The 23,362-nt window shown below is 47.2% G+C and overlaps 1 protein-coding gene across 1 annotated transcript; it reads right to left on the bottom strand.

Annotated features, from left to right (window-relative positions):
* Positions 1-4,587: 4,587 nt before the first annotated feature.
* On the bottom strand, positions 4,588-6,392 carry LOC123410851 (BAG family molecular chaperone regulator 1). The gene is made up of 2 exons (XM_045103787.1): positions 5,557-6,392; positions 4,588-5,434 (listed from the first exon to the last, which is right to left on the bottom strand). The coding sequence occupies exons 1-2, from the start codon at positions 6,043-6,045 to the stop codon at positions 4,952-4,954; spliced, it is 972 nt and encodes a 323-aa protein (XP_044959722.1). The 5' UTR covers positions 6,046-6,392; the 3' UTR covers positions 4,588-4,951.
* Positions 6,393-23,362: the final 16,970 nt, after the last annotated feature.

Here is a 23,362-nt window from a genome sequence, read left to right on the forward strand (position 1 = left end):
TAATATATATCGAAATTTCTTTACTCGTGTTTCCCAAAGAGACCCCAACAGAAACAACATTATCTATAATTTCATGCGGCGAAAAATGAAGAATCAAATGAGCCTTGTTAATTGACATATCTGTTGAAACTTTGGCGTCCCTCATTTTTACCGCCCGCATTGAATGTTCCATCTGCAAGTCATCCACATCTGGTTGAGTCTGGATCCGATGACTGGACCTTCTGTCTGTGGTCATCGGATTCAAAATGCTACCAAAAGCTATGACCTCGTCAGCAGAAAACTGTGCAGGAACATCTTCGGGGCTCGCACTGCCTGCTCGTCCCGTCGGTGACAAGTGTAAGTTATCAGTCACAAACTCCATATTTGGTTGTAACCTCGACACTGTCGCCATTGAATCAGTGGTGGAACCATCCATCGCTACAGGAGCTTCGGTTTTGAAAGAAACAACTTGCATATCTTGGTTGTTCAATCCGAGTTTCTGCTCCAAAGACCCTTCGATCCTTGTACCACTGAGGTAATCGCCAAGTGAGATAGCAGGCAGATCCTCCTTAGGGTGCGATAGTTTCAAACTAGCGATGACCAGGGGTTCTTTCCCCGATGACTTAAGTGGCAGAGGTTGGACCGGCTCCACCCTGTCCGTTGCCGCTCTGCATCCCCTAAACCGAGCCGGAGTAGAGGCAGGTTCAAAAGAACCAAGCCTTAGCTCAGCCATAGGTGGCGTGACCGAATTACCACCCCCTCCTCCACTATTAGCAGACTGGCCAGCCTGCTCCTTCTCTTTAGAGGCAGCAGACGGGTCATGGTTTCCATCTGAATCCCTTGAGCCAGCTGCATCATCTCCATCAGTCATACGAACATCTTTGTCCGCCACACCGTCATCGAAGAGAGGTGGGCTCTCGATCTCAAGCTGAAGTGTGTATCTCATTCCCGCATGAGTCCATACAACTTCATCCGAAAGGAGCTCAATATCAACTACACAAACTAGCAGCCTCGCCAGACCTTTTGCACGAGTGAACGACATGTCGACTTGTTACGTCTTGCCAATGAGAGAGCCCAAGCTCTAAGTAACCAAAAAATCATTCAGAGCCTTAGAAGGAACTCCCGAGAAACGTACCCAAATATGGGGTAAAGGCATTCCTTGTGGCTCCTCGATCTTCCACGCATCGAACTCGAGCACACAGCTGCTGCTAGGAACCCTACACATGTCAAACTTGAGCAAACGCGCGAGATCCTCCTTCGTGGGGAAAACCACTTTGAAAACATTGTCCACAATCGTAACTGGTTCCCACCGAAAGGTCGAAGAAACCAGCTCCCGTAGTTGCTGCACTACCTGCTCAGTTTTCATGGTGCCCTGCGTGACGGTTACCGTCCCAGTGTAAGCTGCATCCTCCACACGGACCGTCGACGTAGCAGTCGGCGACTCAAAGAACATAAGTTCTTGGCAACAAACACCATATATAGTCACCACCGGCATTGGTCCAACCGTAAGAGGACATTTTGTCGTGTCGTGCTTGGGCTTGAAACAAAGCTCACACAACTGAGCCTTGCACTCAGAGACAAAGTGCCCCATCTCGCTGCAACGGTAGCACGTCATTTTCTCCTTGTTGCGCGCCCATTTGGAAGGACGATCACCTCCATCGGGATTGCCGTTGGCCTTACTCTTGTCAGCCTGATTGGCCTCAACAGCCATCTCTTGAACCTGGGCTTGAGCCACGTCCTTGACAATCTCACGTTCCGGCCCCGACATCTTAGGGCTGTTGGTATCACGCAGCTTGTCGGCGTCTTTCACAACTGGTGGTAACTGAGGGGGGAAAGGTGGTTTCGGTTTCCTACCCCCTCCTTTGCCACCCCAATTAGGTATGTAGCCCCCTCGTTTTGGATTAGGAGGGCCTGATACCCCCTGAACAAAGTTGCCCGGCGGTCCATTGAAACCTCTGCCACCCCCTGCATTGCCCTGCCAAGCGTATCCACGACCACCGACCGAAGAAGATGAACCACGGTGCTGGCCGTCCCCATAGGCGTTGACGCCATCATCACCCCATCTACCACGAGGTTGTTGACGGTCTACATCAGTAGCCTTGGGCGCACCAGAAGCAAGAACATCACCGCCTACTCCCGATCCCGTCGTCCCATGAGAATCAACTTGATTCTAGGGAGGACGATGCCCCTGCCCCGTCGGGCGAGCAGGAGGCAGAACCGGCTTCGGCGGCTGGGGAAGCCCCCGGCCTGACATGCTCACCGCAGAGAAGTCGCACGGAGGAGGCACTCGAGCAGCTCCCCCCGGCTTCAGCGATGGAAACCTTGGCCTCGCTCGGATAGGAACCCTAGGTCCCGAAAACGCTCGATCAACGAGCTGATCCGCTTCAGGAAAGTTATGTAAAGGAATATCTGTGATGATTTCCTGGGCTTTTGCCTGGGCCAAATACCCAGACACCAACTAGCCCATGTCGCTGGGATTATACCCAGGCCCGCAATCAACGCCGATGGCATTCAAAAATTCCTTCCTTGAATCACGCATCATTCGGTCAAGCACCGACGTCGGCGACGACCGTAATGCAGACCCTTTTTTCTTCTTGTTCTTAGCCACTAGCGTCCAGCTACTTGGCTTGATGAAATCAGCGAGAGTAAAGGGTTGGAGTTGTACCTTGGGGATCAGACCAATCCATGGTCGAATACCCTTTGCCGGCACCGTCTTCTTCTTCGTCATGCGAACATCCGGTGAAACCTTGCTGTCGTGGATCAACGAGTCCGGCCGAAAGGAGGCGTTGTCGCGCTGCGCCTGATCATCAGACGTAATATTGTCCATCTCCTCCTCATCTTCCTCATCGTCTTGATCTGCGAGAACCCAAAAGCGTCTGCCAAGATGAGGAGAATAAGTAGTGAGATCGACACATACCTTGACTTCATCCTGAAATCTCTGTCGCGCACACCACGAACTCCTCACGATAATACGGTAACCACCAATCTCAAGGCTATCGCCAACCTTGGGGAACTCGTGTTCCTGCAGGTATCGACCTGCCAAGATATCATCATCTTCATCCCGTACCGTGATCCAACGCGATTTCTGGTGGAGGCACATGGATCCTGGACGTTCCATTCTCTTCGCATGAGCGCCCTCATTGTAACTGACCGCCCACCTTCGATGCATTGTAGAAAATGAGTCTCCCGCTCCTGGATCCGCCAAGGAATCAGAAAGATCAGACGCCGTAGCAGGATCGTCTGCTCCGGCGATCTGAACGCCGTTCCGATCTATCCCCAGCGCCGCCTCGCGGTCCGCCCCGCCGATCGCCTCGCGGTTCGCCCAGCCGATCGCCTCGGGAGGCATTTTGAAGCGGGACTTTTCTTTTTTAGTTTCTTCGTTTTTTGGTTGTGTGCATCCGTCATGCCATTAGGACATTGCGTTGTTGCAGAGGCTCGACATACTAGCAGTTAATATGTACTTCCTCCGTTCCTAAATATAAGTCTCTCTAGAGATTCTATTAAAGGACTACATATGGATGCATATAGACATATTTTAGAGTATAGATTCATTTATTTTGCTTTGTATGTACTCACCTAATGAAATGTGTTAAAAGACTTATATTTAGGAACGGAAGGAGTATATTTATAAATCTTCCACTTCTCTTTTAAGGCTGTTCCACCTAGTTTCTTTCTCTTCGGGCCGTTGTTTGTTCCTGCTTTCTCCCAGGGTAGGTCATCTTCTATTTCTAGTATCATTTCCAGTGAACATACACTACAATCGTTAGCATGGAACAGAACGAAGGTATGCAATGATCTGGTCATTAATGCCAGCAGATCATTGTAGGCATCGGCCTACAATAATAATAGTATATGAGTATTTTTGTTTTTGCCGTACCATTCAATCACAGCTAGCACATACTGACCTAGCAATCACATGCATGAAAAGCATGGAAGCTTCAAGCTTATTATAGCAAGGCTGAGCATACAAATATGAAATGTAAGAGCTTTTAGATCATCATTTTAGTGATCTAAATGCTTTTATATTCGGTTTTGTTAAAACACATCTAGATATGTGACAAGTATTGTACATCTAAGTCATATAAAGATTCGTGTGAGTATTTTTTTTTCTTTTTTATGCTTGATTTTACTTATTTAGATGTGCAATAACTATATCACATCTGTATATGTTCTAGACTAATTCTTTTATATTTCTTTACGGAGGAAGTATGTAATTTTTTCCCAGCACTAAGTTCCCAACAGCTAATGATACCTGTCATGCCGACACAACAAATTAAGCATATACGAGAGGACACCAGCCGCATGGAAGAAAGGTAGAGGAAGCCAGAGGTGAAGAAAAGGTAGCCTACATTAAGGGATGGACAAACAAAGCCACCACTAGTATAGTGAATGGAACCTTTTGAACAGACAAAGCTACCTACCCTGCCCTGGAAGATGCCTAAATAATTGCAACCCGATTGGTCAATCAGTGCTGCATTTGCATCTGCAGTTAATCAATCCCCACTCATCTCCATGCTCACTCTCCCTCTTGAATCAATTAATACACCAGCTATGCATTTGTTTGCACAATGTTGGATGGATCATATACGGTAGTACACCCCTCACGAATAAGACAGGCACATGTAATGGTAATTGATGGTTTGATGTACACTGTACAATACTATACACAAATTTGGCGTGGAAATTCCTTCATCAACATAAGGCCACCACCACTTATTTGCAGCACAGCACACCACACCGGATGCATAGAGATCATGGGTGTGCGTATCTTCTTCATGTGGATTTCGGAGCACAATCATATCACTGGAGCTGTTGCCTTTTTCTGAAGAGATCAATATACACTCGAAAAGAAAAAAAGAAAGATGGAGAGAGAAGAAGGGAACAATGTGACAGTTGACGGAGATGAGGCTGATCGAGCCAATGAACGTGTACACGCATGTGGCGGGTGGGTGGCCCCATCCCGCAGGGACGTCTAGAAGAGCTCCCACTCGAACCTCGGGGACGGCGAGGTGGTGGTCGCGAGCGCCATGGTGGACACCGGTGCCGATGACGATGAAGAGGGCGCGGAGGACAGCAGGTCGAACGTATCCCAGCTGGCCGTCGCGGTCTGTGGCGCGGGGGCGGTCGCCGTGGTGGGCGCAGCGGGCTGGAACTGGCGGCGCTGCTGATGCTGCTGTGCCGGCGGCGGACGAGGGGGCAGGTGCGGCGCCCGGGCCTTGTTGGGCGTGGCAGCAGGTGTGTTGTTGGTCTTGGTCATCTTGGCGCGGATGGCGTCCAGCGTCTCCACGTTCTTCTGCACCCGCTTCTCCTGGATCCGGCGCTGGGCCTTGACGTCGCCGTCCGCGACGATGGCGTCCAGCTTGAGCAGCTCGCTCATCAGCGCCTCGGTGAGCGTCACCAGGTCCGCCTCCACCACCTTGCCGCCCTTGCTAACGATCGTCTCCAGCGCCGACACCTGCGAAGCACGCACGCCCACCCATGAATATCAAACAGGAACAGGAGTAGGGAGGATTGGATGCGATACGCGGTGATGGAAGGAAAGGAAAGGAAGCTGAGAGCTGAGAGCTGAGAGCTGACCTTGGACGCGAGCTTGTCGACGTCGAGGCTGACGCGTGAGACGGCCTTGGCGGCGCGCTGGGCCTTGGCATTCCGGCGCTCCTCGATGAGGCGCTTGGCCTGGGCGGTGGGGTCCTCGAGCAGCGTCATCTTGGAGCGGTCCTTGACGCCGACCATGTCGAGGAAGGCCTTGGAGTCCCGCTCCCTGTCCTTGTACACCACCTTCTGGTCGTCCGGGTGCAGCCCCGTCTTCTCGGACATGAGCTTCTTGAGCTCCCCGAAGGAGGCCTGGGAGTTGATGTACACCTCGTGGTACACGCCGGCGTACTTGACCTTCACGCGGATGGTGGGGACGGGCGCGCCGCCGGGGGGAGGGTCCGAGTCCGGGGTGCGCTTCTGCACCAGCATGCCGCTCGGCCGGACCTCCCACACCTCCTCCTGCACCGCGGCCGCCACCGACTCCCTCATCGGGGAGAATGCCGCGGGCCTCTCATCCTTCCCGCGCATCATCTTCGCTTCGGTCTCCTCCTAATCCTAATCCTAATCAATCAAGCTTGTGTAGTGATGGCCAGAGCCGCAGAGGCTAATCTATCTAGCTAGCCTAATCAGTGTTGCTATCGATGCTCTCTCTCTCTCTCTCTTTCTCTATGTGCTAGCTGTGCAGGAAGAGGCTGCAAGAAACCAAAATTGCGATCCCCAATTGGAGAAATCAGGAAGAGGAGGAGGAAGAAGAAGCAAGTGGGTGTCAGGTTGTGTGGGAGGGAGGGACAGGGTACAAGTAATAAGAGACAGGGCGGGGCGTGGAAGGGGAGCAGAGAAATATTTATAGTGATAGATAAATAAGAACGAAGCAAGCGAGCAACATGCAGTTTGTTAAACAAGTGTTGGTGTGGGGGCTCTACACAATGGCATTGCACGCTTGCACCTGATCTCGCTGTAAATTGACCTGAAATTACGGCTAGGTTTTCACCCAGTGATGATCAGTGTCATCAACGTACGGCTGGGTGTGCAGGGCCAGACAGGAGGGAGGTACTAGTAGTACGAAGAAGAGACAGTAACCGCGCGCGGGCTGAGTGGTCGAGGTGGCGCGTTTCCGTGTAGGAGTACCTACGCTTGAATGGATCGACGCGTCCGTTCCGGGTTGGTGAGGGGTTCGGGTGGGTGGCTCGGGTTGGTGGTTGGTTGCAATTGGGCATTGGCTTGCCCTGGACGGCTCCATCCATCCATGGATCTCCTCATCTGCTCCCTCCTTCTCACCATCGTTGCCGGCCTTCGCCTCCAAGCAAAGCCAGGCCACCCCGCCTGTTTGTTTGAGGCGATCGAGCTCGCCGGCCGCTTCACCGGTCCTATTCGTTCCCCTCCTACCTACTACTACCAGATTTCAATTGAATATTCTTTTCATATGGATCGGCATTTGCATGCTTCATGTGCACACCATTGTAAAGTCTTTTCTCCTTGTGAACCTTGGAGTGTACGTAGGAGTAGGAGTACGTACGTGGGCGTTGACAGAAATATGCCATATATCTATCTATCCAGCCCAAGTGTCGGTCTCTGGGAGGAACCAGCGGGAGAGCATCCTTCATTCGCCAATCATGCATGCCTTGGAACTTGGAAGTCGGGACACCCAAGCTTGTTTGCATATTTTGATTGTATGCTAATTGTTGCTGCTATGATGGAACCTGGAACACTTGGGGCGTGTTTGGTTCCCTGGTTAGCTTCTGGCTGCATCGCATGAGGGATCCAGGATGAGTATGGCCAGGTTGACTTGATGCAAAGATGAGAAGAGATGAGTGTTTGGTGAACATGCATGAGATGGCTGCACCAGATGGGGAATGGAGATCGGCAGGGCGGGGCGGTAGGATCCGGCGCGCAGCGACTTGACCATGGCAGGACGGCAACGGCGCCTGGGAGAGGAGGACGGCGGCGGCGCCTGGGAGAGGAGGGCGGCGGCGGCGCCTGGGAGAGGAGGACGGCGGCGGCGACGCCTGGCAGAGGAGGAGGGCGGCGGCGCCTGGGAGAGGAGGGCGGCGGCGGCGCCTGGGAGAGGACGGCGGCGGCGACGCGTGGGAGAGGACGGCGGCGGCGGCGCCTGGGAGTGGAAGCGCAGGTGCAGGCGGGAGGCTGCATCGCAGGAACGCTCGATTCCTGCGTTCCTCTCAGCCTGGCTAAGGGGCTTGCTTTTGCATCAGCTAGGTCAGGCTAGGGACACCGCACAGGACACCAAACAGGTTAGATTTTGCATGCCTAGTGCGATGCAGATGCGAGCAGAGAAACCAAACACGCCCTTAGGTGCTGCTGTGTGCATGGGTACAGTAGACCTGATCGTCCCACAGCTCGTTCCGTGAGGCAGGCTGTAATCCAATTGCATGGTGGGCATGCGTGCAAGTCACATGCGGCCTACGCGCCATGCACATGTGCCTGCCAGGTACCTACGTACCATCAGTACGTGGCTTTGGCCGCTGGCAAGCAGCTACACAAATGCTTCATCGTGGCCGTCCATTTAACCATGTTTCGCTAGCACTAAGCTAGCTCGGTCGCCCGGCCCCATGCCGAGGGGCGAACGGAGGACCAAGAGGACCAAACAAAGCGTGCGCCTCGCGTGCAGCTGTTGGCCAGCGCACAAAACACGTGCAACAGTACGTTCAAGTTCATCCTCCTAATGATCACCATGTCAGCAGAAAGCTCACTGACGATTGACGAAGGAAGCACACACTGCTGCCGGCAGTGAGAGTGAGCTCTTTTCACGCGAATAATTAACCCGGCCTCGCGTCCCTCAACACTAGCACAAAAAAAAGAAAAAAAAAAGAAAGAAGATGTTTCACCTCACGTCGCGTGGAAAGGGGCGAAGTTAAAGCCAGCGAGTGCGCGTGGGGGCAAATCCGTACCGTCCTATCGGCCGCCGGGCTGCCGCCACGTGGGGACATGAATGGGCGTCCCGGGCCCACCTGTCATGCTCGATTGATGCTAGTCCTACGTTCTTTCCCGCGGCAAAGCATGGAAGTGGCACCGACAGACGGGCGCATCACAGGATCCTACGCCTCCGCGGCTTCCCAGATACGTGATCGGAAAGGGACGGCGTAACCTACGGGGGACTCTCACCGCCGGCCGAGACCGGGACGCTCGAGTGGGCCCCGGCCGCCACCACCCTCGCCGGCGACGCGGCACCCACCGCGCGCCTCGGTATATCTCCCTGAATACGCGCATCGGCGCGTATGTACGCACCGCGGTTGCTGTGCGCGAGACGCCGGCCGGCCGGCCGGCCGTAACCTTTCATGTACGTACATCAGCAAGGTTCGTGTGTATTTGTATAGTATTATGGAAAAGCACCGTGATGATTGTTTCTTTCTGAAACGGACGACGACGACGACGAGGGACCTAATGTAAGGCGTCAGGCTTGCAAGTTGCGACGTGCAAATCGGACCTACCACCCATTTTGTTTTCGTCGGTGCTCGATCGTTACCTTAGCTAAGCGTACGCACGAGAACCGTAATAGACAGGTGTAGGTGCATCGCTGCATTTTGAGCCTGTACAATGATTGATAAAACAGTTTTATATTTAAGGTGTAAAAAATTATGAAAAATATAAGAAAATCATTCATACAATGAGCTCGTACTATTTATTAGTGTTGGAAGGGAGAGAAAGAGATTGGTCTGAGTCAGTGTGTATTATTTGAACATCACGGACATATATATATAAGAGTACGTGATTAACTTAAAATACAAGACAAGGTAAAATAAATTATAATATATCTCATATTTCTTAATTAATTATTATACTCAACATTCCTCCTGCAGTCATAAAAGTAGCGACGCATACAGTAAGACTAGGGACGGAGCCAGGAATTGCACATAAGGGGCTAGTCGAAACCCAATTCTTTTTCAGCTCGCGAAACGTTGCAAATGGACCTTTTAACAATTATCTAATTAATCAAATGTACTTAATATATATGGCGGAAGATATACTAATCATATAACTATGAAATTTTATTAGGAAATAGAAGGATATCAATTAGCAGCAATTTGGATTTTCAAAAGAACATGTAATTAGAAAATTAATCTGTGTCCACACATGCTAGATTAATTAGGCTGCTATGTTGTAATCCGAAGGAAACGTATTAACAGTAGAGGTAGTGTATGTTTGTGTATCTTTGAACAAGCATTCGACCGACTCAGCTACATGTGGCAGAATTATCACAGCGGCTAACACGTGGAAGCAACCTGCGTGCCCTTCTTGATCTGTTTAGTGGCTTGCAAACAGGAGCAGCAACCGTCGGCTGGACTACGCGGGAGCAACAAGACGAGCGGGAGCAAGAACCCTAGTAAAATTGATAGATGGATTTTGAAGATCTGAATAGCGGTGGTTCACGGAAAGGTTATACATAGGCCTATTTTTCTGATGGTAAAAAAGTGGGCAAATAATGGGCCACCGTACTAAAATTTGGGCTTCGGCTAGTATACACATAGAATAGTATTAATGTAGGGCTTAATTACTAAATGAACAGCCATTATCTACGTCCATTAGCACATATATTAATATATAATACTACTAGTGTGGGCCATGAGACATTAGGGGGGGGGTCTAGCCCGTGCCCACCCCCTGTCTCCGCCCCTAGGTGAGACTAGAGAAGAATTCGAAGGTAAGCCGAGAGTCCCCCCTTCAGTCGTAATAGTGGATGCATCGTGGAAGTTGTGGCTGGAGTAAAATCGACAATATTCTTTAAGCAAGGCGGTAGCCCTTTGTGCCATTGTCGAGGTAGCCAAGAGCGTAGGACGGTGTCGCCGTGGTCAAGGTAGCCGGCGAAGAACGTCATGGTTGATGTCGGGCCAGGGAGGCCAGTGTCGAATAAGTCACTATGGAGCCACATGCGCAAGGAGGCGCCAAGTTAGTCATGGGCACAGTGGTGTCGAAGAAGGGGTGCGCCAGGAAGAAGATGTAGTTGACAACGCGTCGCACCGGGTTTGCCAAGCCCGAGGACATATCGTGGACGAAGACACACATCAGTGTTGCGAGCACCACGCATGCGTAGGCGGACGAAGGCAATGTTGACGATGTGTCTCTCAAGGTTTACCACGGCTGGGAACACATCAGGGACGAAGGCATGCGTCGATGTTGCCAGCATCGGGCATGCATAGAAGGGACTCTGCACAAACTGGTAGTCCATGTCGACGAGGCTAGGAGAGAAGGACTCGGCGATGGTTGCGGCGCAAATCGGCGAGGGGCCGATGTCACCCGCGGTGGTCGGAGTATATGAAGTGGTTGGGGTAGACGAAGATGACACTCGTAATGAGCTGGTGTTGGACGGAGATGAAGGAGGTGGACGAGCGGCGCGGCTCGGGTGAGCAAGCAAAAACGACGCCGAAGAAGAGCTGCGGCCGCAACGTGACGGCAACAACGGTTGCTGGTTAGGAGAGCGGCGGCGAGGCTCGAAGTAGGTGAGGAAGAACCCAAAAACATGATGATGACCAGCGTGGACAGAGGCGTTCCCGCGCCAAGGAAGGTTGCGTGACGCATACCACATAGAGTCGACGTGCGGAGACGGCAGAGTAGAGCGTGGGTCGCAGCGCTACGGCCCGAAGGGGCGACGTAGAGGTAGCAGGGGGTCGGGGCGATGGCAGGAAGACCCTAGGGCGGCTGTGTGGACCGCATGATGTGACGTGACGGTCCGACGAGGCGACGTAGCGGCGACATGTCGGTGCAACCACGGGGACGGCCTAGAGCTATAACGGGGACCGCGTGTCGCGACACTACAACCTCAAGGGCGGTGTAGGGGCGGCTCGCGGGTCTGTGCAGCTGCGGGGAGAACCATGGGACGGTGGCACTGCGGCCCGTCGGGGCGGCGCAGCGGTACCTTGTTGCTCGATCGGTGGAGGGGCGCTCTCTACTGGGGGACAACCATGACAGGACCTCCGGAGGCGCATGCAACACACTCATGAGGTCAATCACACGACATAGATGAGGCGGATCACGGGTGTCGTGGTTTTTTCATGGCTGATGTCCTCGTGAAAGGACTTAGGTGTGAGGCCTTCGCAACAAGGTGGCGACTTGAACGTGGTTGACTAGAATCGAGAGACGCGCATTTACCCACGTTCAGCCCCTCCAATGGAGGTAAAAGCCTACATCCCGCTTTGGGTGTTTATTGATGTTGCTCTCGATTACAACGGTGCACAATTTCTACCTAGCTCTCGAGGATTTCTAACTTCTCCTCTCTACCTCAGGGGCTCCGCTTTATATATAGGTGGAGTCCCTAAGATTACAACAGAGTCTCTGTCATAACACACCCCGTGACTTATTCCTTCTCATACTGACATGGGCGAGGGAGAATCTTCATGTCTTTCCTCATGAGCCGGCCTACCAGGTGATGGTCCATGAGTCGGTTGCTACGACAACAGACAACAACGCCAGAAATTGACACGTTGACGGAGACTGGGCTTGCGTTGGTTTTTCCCTTGAAGAGGAAAGGGTGATGCATCACAGGAGCAGTAAGTATTTCCCTCAGTTTGAGAATCAAGGTATCAATCCAGTAGGAGAATCTCGTCAAGTCCAGAGTACCTGTGCAAACACAAAAGAGCTTGCACCCAATGCTTTAAAGGGGTTGTCAATCCCTTCAAGATTGATTGCAAAGTGAGATCTGAAGGCGGAGAGTGCAACGAAGTAAAAAGTGTAAGGCTGAAAATATGGTGTGGAGTAGACCCGGGGGCCATAGTGTTCACTAGAGTCTTCTCTCAAAATAGCAAGTATTACGGTGGGTGAACAAATTACTGTCGAGCAATTGATAGAACCGCGCAAAGTCATGACGATATCTAAGGCAATGATCGTACATATAGGCATCACGTCCGAGACAAGTAGACCGATGCTTTCTGCATCTACTACTATTACTCCACACATCGACCGCTATCCAGCATGCATCTAGTGTATTGAGTTCATGACGAACAGAGTAACGCCTTAAGCAAGATGACATGATGTAGAGGGATAATCTCAAACCAATGATGAAAACCCCATCTTTTTACCCTTGATGGCAATGACACGATGCGTGTCTCGCTACCCCTTCTGTCACTGGGTGAGGTCACTGCACGGTATGAACCCAAAACCAAGCACTTCTCCCATTGCAAGAATCATAGATCTAGTTGGCCAGACAAAACCCACAACTCGAAGAGAATTACAAGGATATGAAATCATGCATAAGAGAGATCAAAAGAAACTCAAATAAGATTCATAGATAATCTGATCATAAATCCACAATTCATCGGATCTCGACAAACACACCGCAAAAGAAGATTACATCGGCTAGATCTCCATGAAGATCATGGAGAACTTTGTATTGAAGATCCAAGAGAGAGAAGAAGCCATCTAGCTACTAGCTATGGACCCGTAGGTCTATGGTGAACTACTCACGCATCATTGGAGAGGTCATGGTGTTGATGAAGAAGCCCTCCGTATCCGAATCCCCACTCCGGCAGGGCACCAGAACGTGCCCCAGATGGGATCTTGCGGAGACACAAGCTTGCGGCGGCGGAAAAGTACTTTCAATGATCTCCTGATTTTTTCTAGGATTTTAGGGAATATATAGGCGCAAAACCTAGGGCAGAGGTGGCCCAGGGAGCCCACAAGCCAGGGTGGCACGGCCCCCCCTGGCGGCGCCATGAGGGCTTGTGGGGTCCCTGCAGGGCCCCTGCCCTGATTCTCCGGCTTCCCGATCTTTTTCTGTTTCGGAGAAAAACTTTTTGGCAGTTTCATTCCGTTTGGACTCCGTTCAAAATCCTCCTCTGAAAGATGTCAAAAACATGGAAAAAACAGGAACTGGCACTTGGCACTGAGTTAATAAGTTAGTCCCAAAAAAATATATAAAAGGCATACAAAACATCCAAAGTTTGACAAGAAAATAGCATGAAACCATAAAAAATTATAGATACGTTGGAGACGTATCAAGCATCCCCAAGCTTAACTCCTGCTCGTCCTCGAGTAGGGAAGTGATAAAGACTGAATTTTTGATGTGGAATGCTACCTAGCATAGTTGTCCTTTGCAACTTCTTTCACGTGACATGAATGTTCAGATCCATAAGATTCAAAACAATAGTTTGCTATTGACATGAAATAAATAATACTTCAAGCAAACTAGCAAGGTAATCATGAACTTTCAAAATAACAAGGCCAAGGAAAGTTATCCCTACAAAATCATATAGTCTGACTATGCTCCATCATCCTCACACAACTAATGTAAATCATGCACAACCCCGGTATTGGCCAAGTAATTGTTTTCGCACTCTTACTTTCTCAAACTTTTTAAAACTATCACGCAATACATGAGCGTGAGCCATGGATATAGCACTATAGGTGGAATAGATTGTGGTGGTGGCTGTGAGACAAAAAGGAGGAGATGGTCACATTGACTCGGCGCATCAAAAGGCTATGGAGATGCCCATTAATAGATATCAATGTGAATGAGTAGGGATTACCATACTAGGGATGCACTAGAGCTATAAGTATGTGAAAGCCCGAAAGGAGAACTAGTGGGTGTGCATCCAACTTGCTTGCTCAAGAAGACCTAGGGCAATTTTGAGGAAGCCCATCATTGGAATATACAAGCCAAGTTTTATAATGAAGATTCCCACTAGCATATGGTAGTGACAAAGCACGAAGCTCTCAATCATGAAGAACATGGTGCTATTATGAAGCACAAGTGTGGAAAAAGATAGTAGCATTGTCCCTTCTCTCTTTTTCTCTCTCTCTTTTTTTTGGGCTCCTGGCCTCTTTTTTTATTTTATTTGGGATCTTTGGCCTTTTTTTTTATTTCCTCACATGGGACAATGCTCTAATGATGATCATCACACTTTTATTTACTCACAGCTCAAAGCTTAGAACGATGGTGACTCTATAGGAAATGCCTCCGGCAGTGTACCGGGATGTGCAACGATCTAGCTTAGCGTATGACGTTGAAACATCTCGCTAGCTATCTTACGATCATGCAATGGCAATATGAGAGTGACGGCACAAGTCATGAGACGGAACGGTGGGAGTTGCATGGCAATATATCTCGGAATGGCTATGAAAATGCCATAATAGGTAGGTATGGTGGCTGTTTTGAGGAAGGCATATGGTGGGTTTGTGTACCGGCAAAAGTTGCGCGGCACTAGAGAGGCTAGCAATGGTGGAAAGTGAAAGTGCATCTATACCATGGACTCACATTAGTCATGAAGAACTCACATACTTGTTGCAAAAGTTTCTATTAGTAATCGAAACAAAGTGCTAAACGCATACTCCTAGGGGAAGGGTTGGTAGGTGTTAACCATCGCGCGATCCCGGCCTCAACACAAAGGATGAAAATCAATAGATCAATTATGCTCCGACTTCCTAACATAGCGGTTCACCATACGTGCATGCTACGGGAATCACTAACTTCAACACAAGTATTTCTAGATTCACAACACCCTACTAACATAACTCTTAATATTACCGAATCCACGTCTCAAAACTAATTGAGAGGAATCAAGACTTCTCTTTCTACTCAATGCACATGAAGATAGAGGTTTTTATACCCTCTTTGGGTACCTATCACCTTTGGGACTACTTTCATAGCATAAGCCAACTACCAAGTCACGCACCGCCGTGCTCTAAAAGATATAAGTGAAGCACATAGAGCAAAATTATCTAGCTCAAAAGATATAAGTGAAGCACTATGAGCATTCTAGCAAAATCACGATGAGTGCATGTCTCTCTCTCTCAAAAAGGTGTGCAACAAGGATGATTGTGACACAACAAAAAGAAAAGACTCCTACGATACAAGAAGCTTCAAGCAAAACACATATCATGTGGTGAATAAAAATATAGCTCCAAGTAATGTTACCGATGGATTGAAGACGAAAGAGGGGATGCCTTCCCAGGGCCTCCCCAAGCTTAGGCTTTTTGGTGTCCTTGAATTTGGCTTGGGATGCCTTGGGCATCCCCAAGCTTGAGCTCTTTCCACTCCTTATCTCTTTGTCCATGAGAACATCACCCAAAACTTGAAAACTTCACAACACAAAACTTAAACAGAAACTCTTGATATCATTAGCACAAGAAAACAAACCACCACCTCTTTTGGTACTGTAGAAATCTTGATTTCTATTTATATTGGTGTTGGGCTACTATATTCTCATTTTTCCATGGCTAGTACCCCCCCCCCCCGATACTAACCATAGTTTCATCAAAACAAGCAACCAACTCAACAAAAAAAGAATCTGTCAAAAACAGACCAGTCTGTAGCAATCTGTATACTTCGTAAACTTCTGGAACCTCAAAAATTCTGAAAAATTACGACTACATGGGCAAAAGGCATATCAACCAGAAGAAAAAAGAATCAACTCAAAATCTCTTTCTGAATAAAAATTAAAAATCATCTCGTGAGCGAATTTTTTTTGTCTTTTTCCAGCAGGATCAAACAACCATCACCAAGACTAGTCATAAAGGTGTTGCTTGGCTCAAACACAAAAAGAAACACAAAACACACAATCATAACAGAATTATGATAGTGCGGACGCAACAGAACAGAAAGAAAAAGATAAATTCATTGGGTTGCCTCCCAACAAGCGCTATTGTTTAACGCCCTTAGCTAGGAATTGATAATTCAATGATGCTCACACAAAAGACAAGAATTGAAGCACAACGACAGCATCATAAAGCATGTGAAAATCACATCTAAGTCTAACATACTTCCTATGCATAGGCATTTTATAGGAAAACAGATTGTCAAGACAACCAATAGTTACCATATGCAAGGAAGAAGAAAGAGACAATAGCAATCTCAACATAACGAGAGGTGATTTAGTGATATGAAAGTTTCTACCACCATATTTTCCTCTCTCATAATGATTACATGTGGGATCATATTCGAATTCAACAATGTAACTATCAAATAGGATATTCTTTTCATGATCCACATGCATGCAAAGTTGACGCTCTTAAAAAATAGTGAGATTATCATCAACTAATGTCATGACTTCTCCAAACCCACTTTCAATAGTATTGCAAATATCATATTCATCATGAGGCTTAAACAAATTTTCAAGATCATAAGAAAAATCATCGCCCCACTCATGATCATTGCAACAAGTAGTGGACATAGCAAAACTAGCATCCCCAAGCTTAGGGTTTTGCATATTTTTAGCATGATTGTCACTAATAGAATTTATAGTGAAACCATTGCAATCATGTTTTTCATCCATGGAGCCCTCGTGAATCACTTCATAAATTTCTTCCTCACAATTTTCAGATTCACGCATCTCAAGCAAAACTCCATAAAGATAGTCAAGTGCACTCAACTCACTAGCAATTGGATCAACAGAATTGGATCTCTTAAAGAGATTAGCAAGTGGATGAGGATCCATATCACTAGATTTTCAGCAAGCGAAGATGCAAGCATATTGAAGGCACATGGCACACAAGCGAACAGGGAGCAAGCGAGAGAAAAGGGCGAACAAAAAAGGCAAAAGAAAAAAGGCAAATATTTTTGTAATTTTTTTTGTTTTTTCAAAAGTGGGGGAGAGGAAAACGAGAGGCAAAAAAAAGTAAATGCAAGAGATGAGTTTGCGACACTTACTTGGATGAGTTCTTGACTTGATCCTCCCCGGCAACGGCGCCAGAAATTCTTCTGCTACGGCAACAGACAACAGCGCCAGAAATTGACACGTTGACGGAGACTGGGCTTGCGTTGGTTTTTCCCTTGAAGAGGAAAGGGTGATGCAGCACAGGAGCAGTAAGTATTTCCCTCAGTTTGAGAACCAAGGTATCAATCTAGTAGGACAATCTCGTCAAGTCCAGAGTACGTGCGCAAACACAAAAGAGCTTGCACCCAACGCTTTAAAGGGGTTGTCAATCCCTTCAAGATTGATTGCAAAGTGAGATCTGAAGGCGGAAAGTGCAACGAAGTAAAAATTGTAAGGCTGAAAATATGGTGTGGAGTAGACCCGGGGGCCATAGTGTTCACTAGAGGCTTCTCTCAAAATAGCAAGTATTACGGTGGGTGAACAAATTACTGTCGAGCAATTGATAGAACCGCGCAAAGTCATGACGATATCTAAGGCAATGATCGTACATATAGGCATCAGGTCCGAGACAAGTAGACCGATACTTTCTGCATCTACTACTATTACTCCACACATCGACCGTTATCCAGCATGCATCTAGTGTATTGAGTTCATGACGAACAGAGTAACGCCTTAAGCAAGATGACATGATGTAGAGGGATAATCTCAAACCAATGATGAAAACCCCATCTTTTTACCCTTGATGGCAACAACACGATGCGTGCCTCGCTACCCCTTCTGTCACTTGGTGAGGTCACCGCACGGTATGAACCCAAAACGAAACACTTCTCCCATTGCAAGAATCATAGATCTAGTTCGCCAGACAAAACCCACAACTCGAAGAGAATTACAAGGATATGAAATCATGCATAAGAGAGATCAGAAGAAACTCAAATAAGATTCATATATAGTCTGATCATAAATCCACAATTCGTCGGATCTCGACAAACACACCGCAAAAGAAGATTACATCGGATAGATCTCCATGAAGATCATGGAGAACTTTGTATTGAAGATCCAAGAGAGAGAAGAAGCCATCTAGCTACTAGCTATGGACTCGTAGGTCGATGGTGAACTACTCACGCATCTTTGGAGAGGTCATGGTGTCGATGAAGAAGCCCTCCGTATCCGAATCCCCCTCCGGCAAGGCACCAGAACGTGCCCCAGATGGGATCTTGCGGATACAGAAGCTTGCGGCGGCGGAATAGTACTTTCTATGATCTCCTGATTTTTCTGGGATTTTAGGGAATATATAGGTGCAAAACCTAGGGCAGAGGTGGCCCAGGGAGACCACAAGCTAGGGTGGCGCGGCCCCCTGGCCGCGCCATGATGGCTTGTGGGGTCCCTGCAGGCCCCCTGCCCTGATTCTCCAGCTTCCCGATCTTTTTCTGTTTTGGAAAAAATCTTTTTGGCAGTTTCATTCCGTTTGGACTCCGTTCAAAATTCTCCTCAGAAAGGGGTCAAAAACATGGAAAAAACAGGAACTGGCACTTGGCACTGAGTTAATAAGTTAGTCCCAAAAAAATATATAAAAGGCATACAAAACATCCAAAGTTTGACAAGATAATAGCATGAAACCATCAAAATTTATAGATACGTTGGAGACGTAGCACTGGTCTCTTTTGTAAGCCGCTTCCTGGTCCTTCGTGTTTAAGGGCCTCCAACCCAAGTTATAGCCGAGGCGGGTTACCTGCTTGGCAGGTCAACCCATGGGGCATACCCCCAACATTAGCCCCCGGTTTAATTTGGATTTATCCATGTTAAAGTCCATCTTGAACAATAAAAAAACTCGAAGGTGAATGTTTGTGTCATCTTCAACTTTGACCCGACAATCTTCTTCATGAGGAAAATTTCGCCCGGGTCAACGTTTTGCTGGGTTATGTGTCTTTGTGTGGGACTTGGTATTTTACCAAGTGTTGTTATCATGACGTTATCGTGCACATCACTCACACCATCAAGTCATCTTGGCGAATATTTTCAAACACTGCCTAAACCCCCGCCAGGCGCGAAAATCGAGGCATCTTACTTGCCGCAAATACTCAGCCTGCTCCAGGTTTTTTACTTTGCCGGTTTGGGTCTCGTCATATTATAAATAGATTTGTTCGCCTCCAATTTTAACCTTTTCATCTCCTATTCTTCCTCTTGCCTCTAGTGTTTCTCTCGAGCTCCGCTAGCGCCGCCTTGTCATAGGTGATTCTGCCCCTGTGCTACTGCCAAAGGAGTTCATCTTCATCAATAACGGAGGCCTCCGGAACGCGACCGTCCTCAACTCTCCTCTGCTACGAGCTTTGTGAGTCTCCTATTACTGCCCTAGGTCATCATCGTTGTTCATAGCTCGTCGGAAGTTCATCATATGCATTAAAGATTGTAGTTGTAGATCTATCATTTTTCACATTATTTCGTGTATTTTGTGCGATTTCACCACCATTATCATGTTGGAGTCTTTGTAGATCCATAGCGGATTCATCTTGACTCCCTGTAGATGTCTTGTTTTGGTAGTTCCACTAATTAAGGCATATTTTTCTTCCTTTTTACGTATCATCTAGATCCTTATGTTCACACGGTCCGATATGAAGTTATTTGTTGCTTCAAAAATTTGCGCGAAGTCCCTTGGATCTCAAACTTTCACTCATTAACTGGCTCTAGCAAATAACTTATCACATGACTAGCTCAATATATCGTACCCCATTGTCCAGCTTGTCTTGTGAGTGTTTCTGTCGTCTTATACTTTCATTCTGGCTTATTTTTCCTTCCCTGCCTATTTCTTCCCAGTGTTGCTGTCAATCACAATGCCTCCCAAAACCATCAAAATTGTCGGTTGGGTCAAGTCTAGGTGTAAGTGCATCTGGTGCCCCTTAGTGATTTTGGTGGTTTGAAGACTTATAGGTTAAGTATCTAATGTGTTCATAAGTGTACACATGTTCTATAAGTCGCTGAGGAGTTTGAAATATTCGATGAATATCGACCCCTAAAAATGTAGATCTTCGACTGAAGAAATTGGTCTTCGGTTGAAGAATTGAATCGCAAAGAAATTGCGATGAAATTGATATTCCTCATGAAGATATTGAAGATGAGAAATTCGGTGTGTCCTGAAGAAAATCAATCTGAAGACTTTGAAGCATGAAGATTTATTCTTTCTATTTTATTTTCTTCATTCTTGGGTCATAGGAACACCGTACTATTAAAGGGGGTCAAGGTAACACTTTGGAATGAATTTCCTCATGATTCTCAACCCAAGCCTAATCCTACCAGAAGCCTCATGTGAGGAATATGAGAGACATGAGGACTCTCACAGTTGAGGGTCCCGACCGTTACCGCAATTCGCACCACATCACTGATCTTATCCACACCAACGGTCATATTATTTAAGGGCATTAATGTCAAATCATGTTGCGATTCTCCCAGGCTATAAATAGCCGCCCCCACAACCATTAGCTGGTTGGCTGCTCTGTTAGAAACTGACACTTGTCATAAGAGCAACCCAAATTCCTCAGAGTCTTCGAGAGTAAATCATGAGTGAGGAAATACCACAAACACCAAACCACAAACCAAAACCAAGTGATTGAGCATCATTGAAGAAGTTGTTCCTGTGTGGGACTGAAGCCTTTTACCTTGAGGACTGTGCATCCTCCAGGCGGTTAGGCGTCATGGTCTAGAGCAATCCATCAATCAATTGTGGATCGCCGGGTGACCAAGTTTGTGAGGGTTTGGAAGTCTGCCCTGAAGATTTACCACGAGTGTTGGGCGATGACTGTGTGTTCTTAGCTCAAGGAGAATACGGTAGGTACTGTGTGTCCCGGGACTATGTGTCTTTTGGTTTCAATACCAAGCCACTCCAAACCAGATGTACAACTGTCACAACAGTTGGAACTGGGTCATCAACCACTGTCTTCAATGTGAAACGGGTTCTATTTCTTCAACTCTTTCAATTCCTCATATTGTATGTTGAAGATTTTCATTGTCACTGTTTGAAGAATTTGCTGAAGACTTTCTCTGAAATTCCTCAACCCCAAATTCTTCACGCGAGTTAATCCTCACAAGTTTTCTCTATGCCTGCATACTGTGCAAACTGCTTTTCATATTCTTCACCTTGAAAACTGCTGTAGTGATACTTTGCACTCCTGATCCTTTGTTGTTTCCGCTGCAAGTTAGTCATCAGTGAGGAATTTCCTCAAAAGGAATTTCCTCAGTGATGAAATTCTAAAAATCTCCTATTCACCCCCTCTAGTCGATATAACGCACTTTCAATTGGTATCACAGCAAGGTACTCCCTTGTTCTGTGTGATTTTGGTTTAACCACCCGGAGTTTTAGTTATGTCGACTGCAGGCATGATCAAGGTTACTGCAGGATGTCCTACTTTCGAAGGAAAGGACTTTCCCTTCTGGAAGACCAAGATGCAAATGCATCTACAAACTATTGACAATGATCTCTGGTATATTGTGGAACATGGTGTCCCTATCATCACTGCTACTGTCTCTGCCGCTGACGTGAAGAAATTCAAGCAACTTGATTCTCAAGCGAAGAATATCATTTGTGGCCATCTGAGCAAAGGTCAGTATGGCAGAGTGAGTGCTTTGGGCTCGGCAAAACTAATTTGGGAAAGGCTGTCCAAAGTAAATGAAGGAGTATCAACCCAACGTGATTCTCGTGTTCATGTTCTTCGCAATCTCTTCAATCGCTTCAAGAGGCTTGACAATGAAAGATGCCAAGATACCTTTGATCGCCTCACTGACATATCAAATGAACTGCAAGCACTGGGAGCTCGAGGCATTACTGACCAGGAAGTTGTGAAGAAACTACTAAGATCTTTGGATTCTTCATTTGATACTTTAGTTCTGATGATTCAAGAAAGACCAGATTACAAGATGCTTGATCCTGTTGATATACTCGAAAGACTCAATACTCATGAATTCCAACAAGAAGAAAAGAGAGATCTACATGGACCAAGCTATTCTAGACCTAGTGCACTGAAGGCCAAAGCAATTTCCTCATCCAAAGAAGAAGACTCGGATGGCAGCATTGGTGATCCTGAAGAATTTGGACAGGAGCTTGCAATGCCGGTGAGGAAATTCGAGAAGTTTACAAGACCTGGCCAGTTTGGTAAATCTTCAAGAAGAGATATGAGGAAATCAGAATCTTCATTTGAGGACTACAAGAAAAGAACCTGCCACAAATGCAAGAAATCAGGTCACTACATTGCTGATTGTCCTCGTTGGGTGAAGGAATCAAAGAAGAAGAAATACAAGGATGAAAGTTCTGATGACTCGAAGAAAAAGAAGAAATCTTCAAAATCCTCATCCTCAAAGTCCTCATCGCACAAGAAGACTAGTTTCAAAAAGGCTCGGGCACTTTTTGGCAAGGAAATGGATTCTGAGGCAGAATCCGAGGAATGTGATGAAGAGGAGGGTTCTGATGAAGAATCAGAATCTGGACAGGCTAGTCTTGCACTTGCAACCACATTCATCAGCAAGTCAATCTTCAACCTTGAAGAAAATGATAACACCATCCACACTGATGACCATGCTGATAACTTTGCTCCAACCTATTGCTTCATGGAAAAAGGTTCAAAGGTACCGAATGATGCTTCCTCCTCTGATTCAAGTGACTGTGAACCTGATGATTATAAAAAACCCAGTTACAGTAAACTTGCTACCATTGCTACTAAACAACAAACAACCCTAGAAAAGCTTCAGAAACTGCTAGACAGAAGCGATGATCTGTTGAATGATGAAATGAATCTTACCCAAATCCTCACTGAAGATATGAAAAATCTTCAGTGCAGATTTGATAATCTTCAAGATAGTCATGTTACACTCCTCCCTGATCATGAGAAACTTTCCTATGAATTTCTTCAAAGGAAACTTGACCTTGAGAAGCTGAGGATTTCTCATGATGATCTTCGTATGGAAAATGATTCATTATAGCTCAACAGATCAGTGCTGCTCAAGCTGAATTCATTCCTCCATGTCTTAAATGCATCGAACGTGAAACTGCTAATTCTTCACCAGAATCATCAAATGCTTCTATTACTACAAATTCTTCAACTGCTCCTCTAGTGTCAAATTCCTCACTTGAGCAAGCCACAAATTTCACTCATGAAAATGCAGGGCTAAAGGAATTGTATGTGACAGGCATATACAAAAGTCTCAAAGGGCACCAAACCCTTTGCGATGTGCTCAAAAAGCAGATCTTGAACAGGAACCCGAGGAAAGAAGGAATTGCCTTTGAGAGGAAAGTGAATGCTGATGGATCATACTGGAAACTTGAG

This window comes from Hordeum vulgare, chromosome 7H, assembly GCF_904849725.1.
Source record: "Hordeum vulgare subsp. vulgare chromosome 7H, MorexV3_pseudomolecules_assembly, whole genome shotgun sequence".
NCBI classification, from domain to species: domain Eukaryota; kingdom Viridiplantae; phylum Streptophyta; class Magnoliopsida; order Poales; family Poaceae; genus Hordeum; species Hordeum vulgare.

Excerpts from the sequence above, each read along its gene's own strand:
- LOC123410851 (XM_045103787.1), bottom strand. The coding sequence starts at position 6,045 with ATGATGCGCGGGAAGGATGAGAGGCCCGCGGCATTCTCCCCGATGAGG. Across the intron at positions 5,435-5,556 it reads TCGACAAGCTCGCGTCCAAG|GTGTCGGCGCTGGAGACGAT; the intron begins GTCAGCTCTCAG and ends CGTGCTTCGCAG.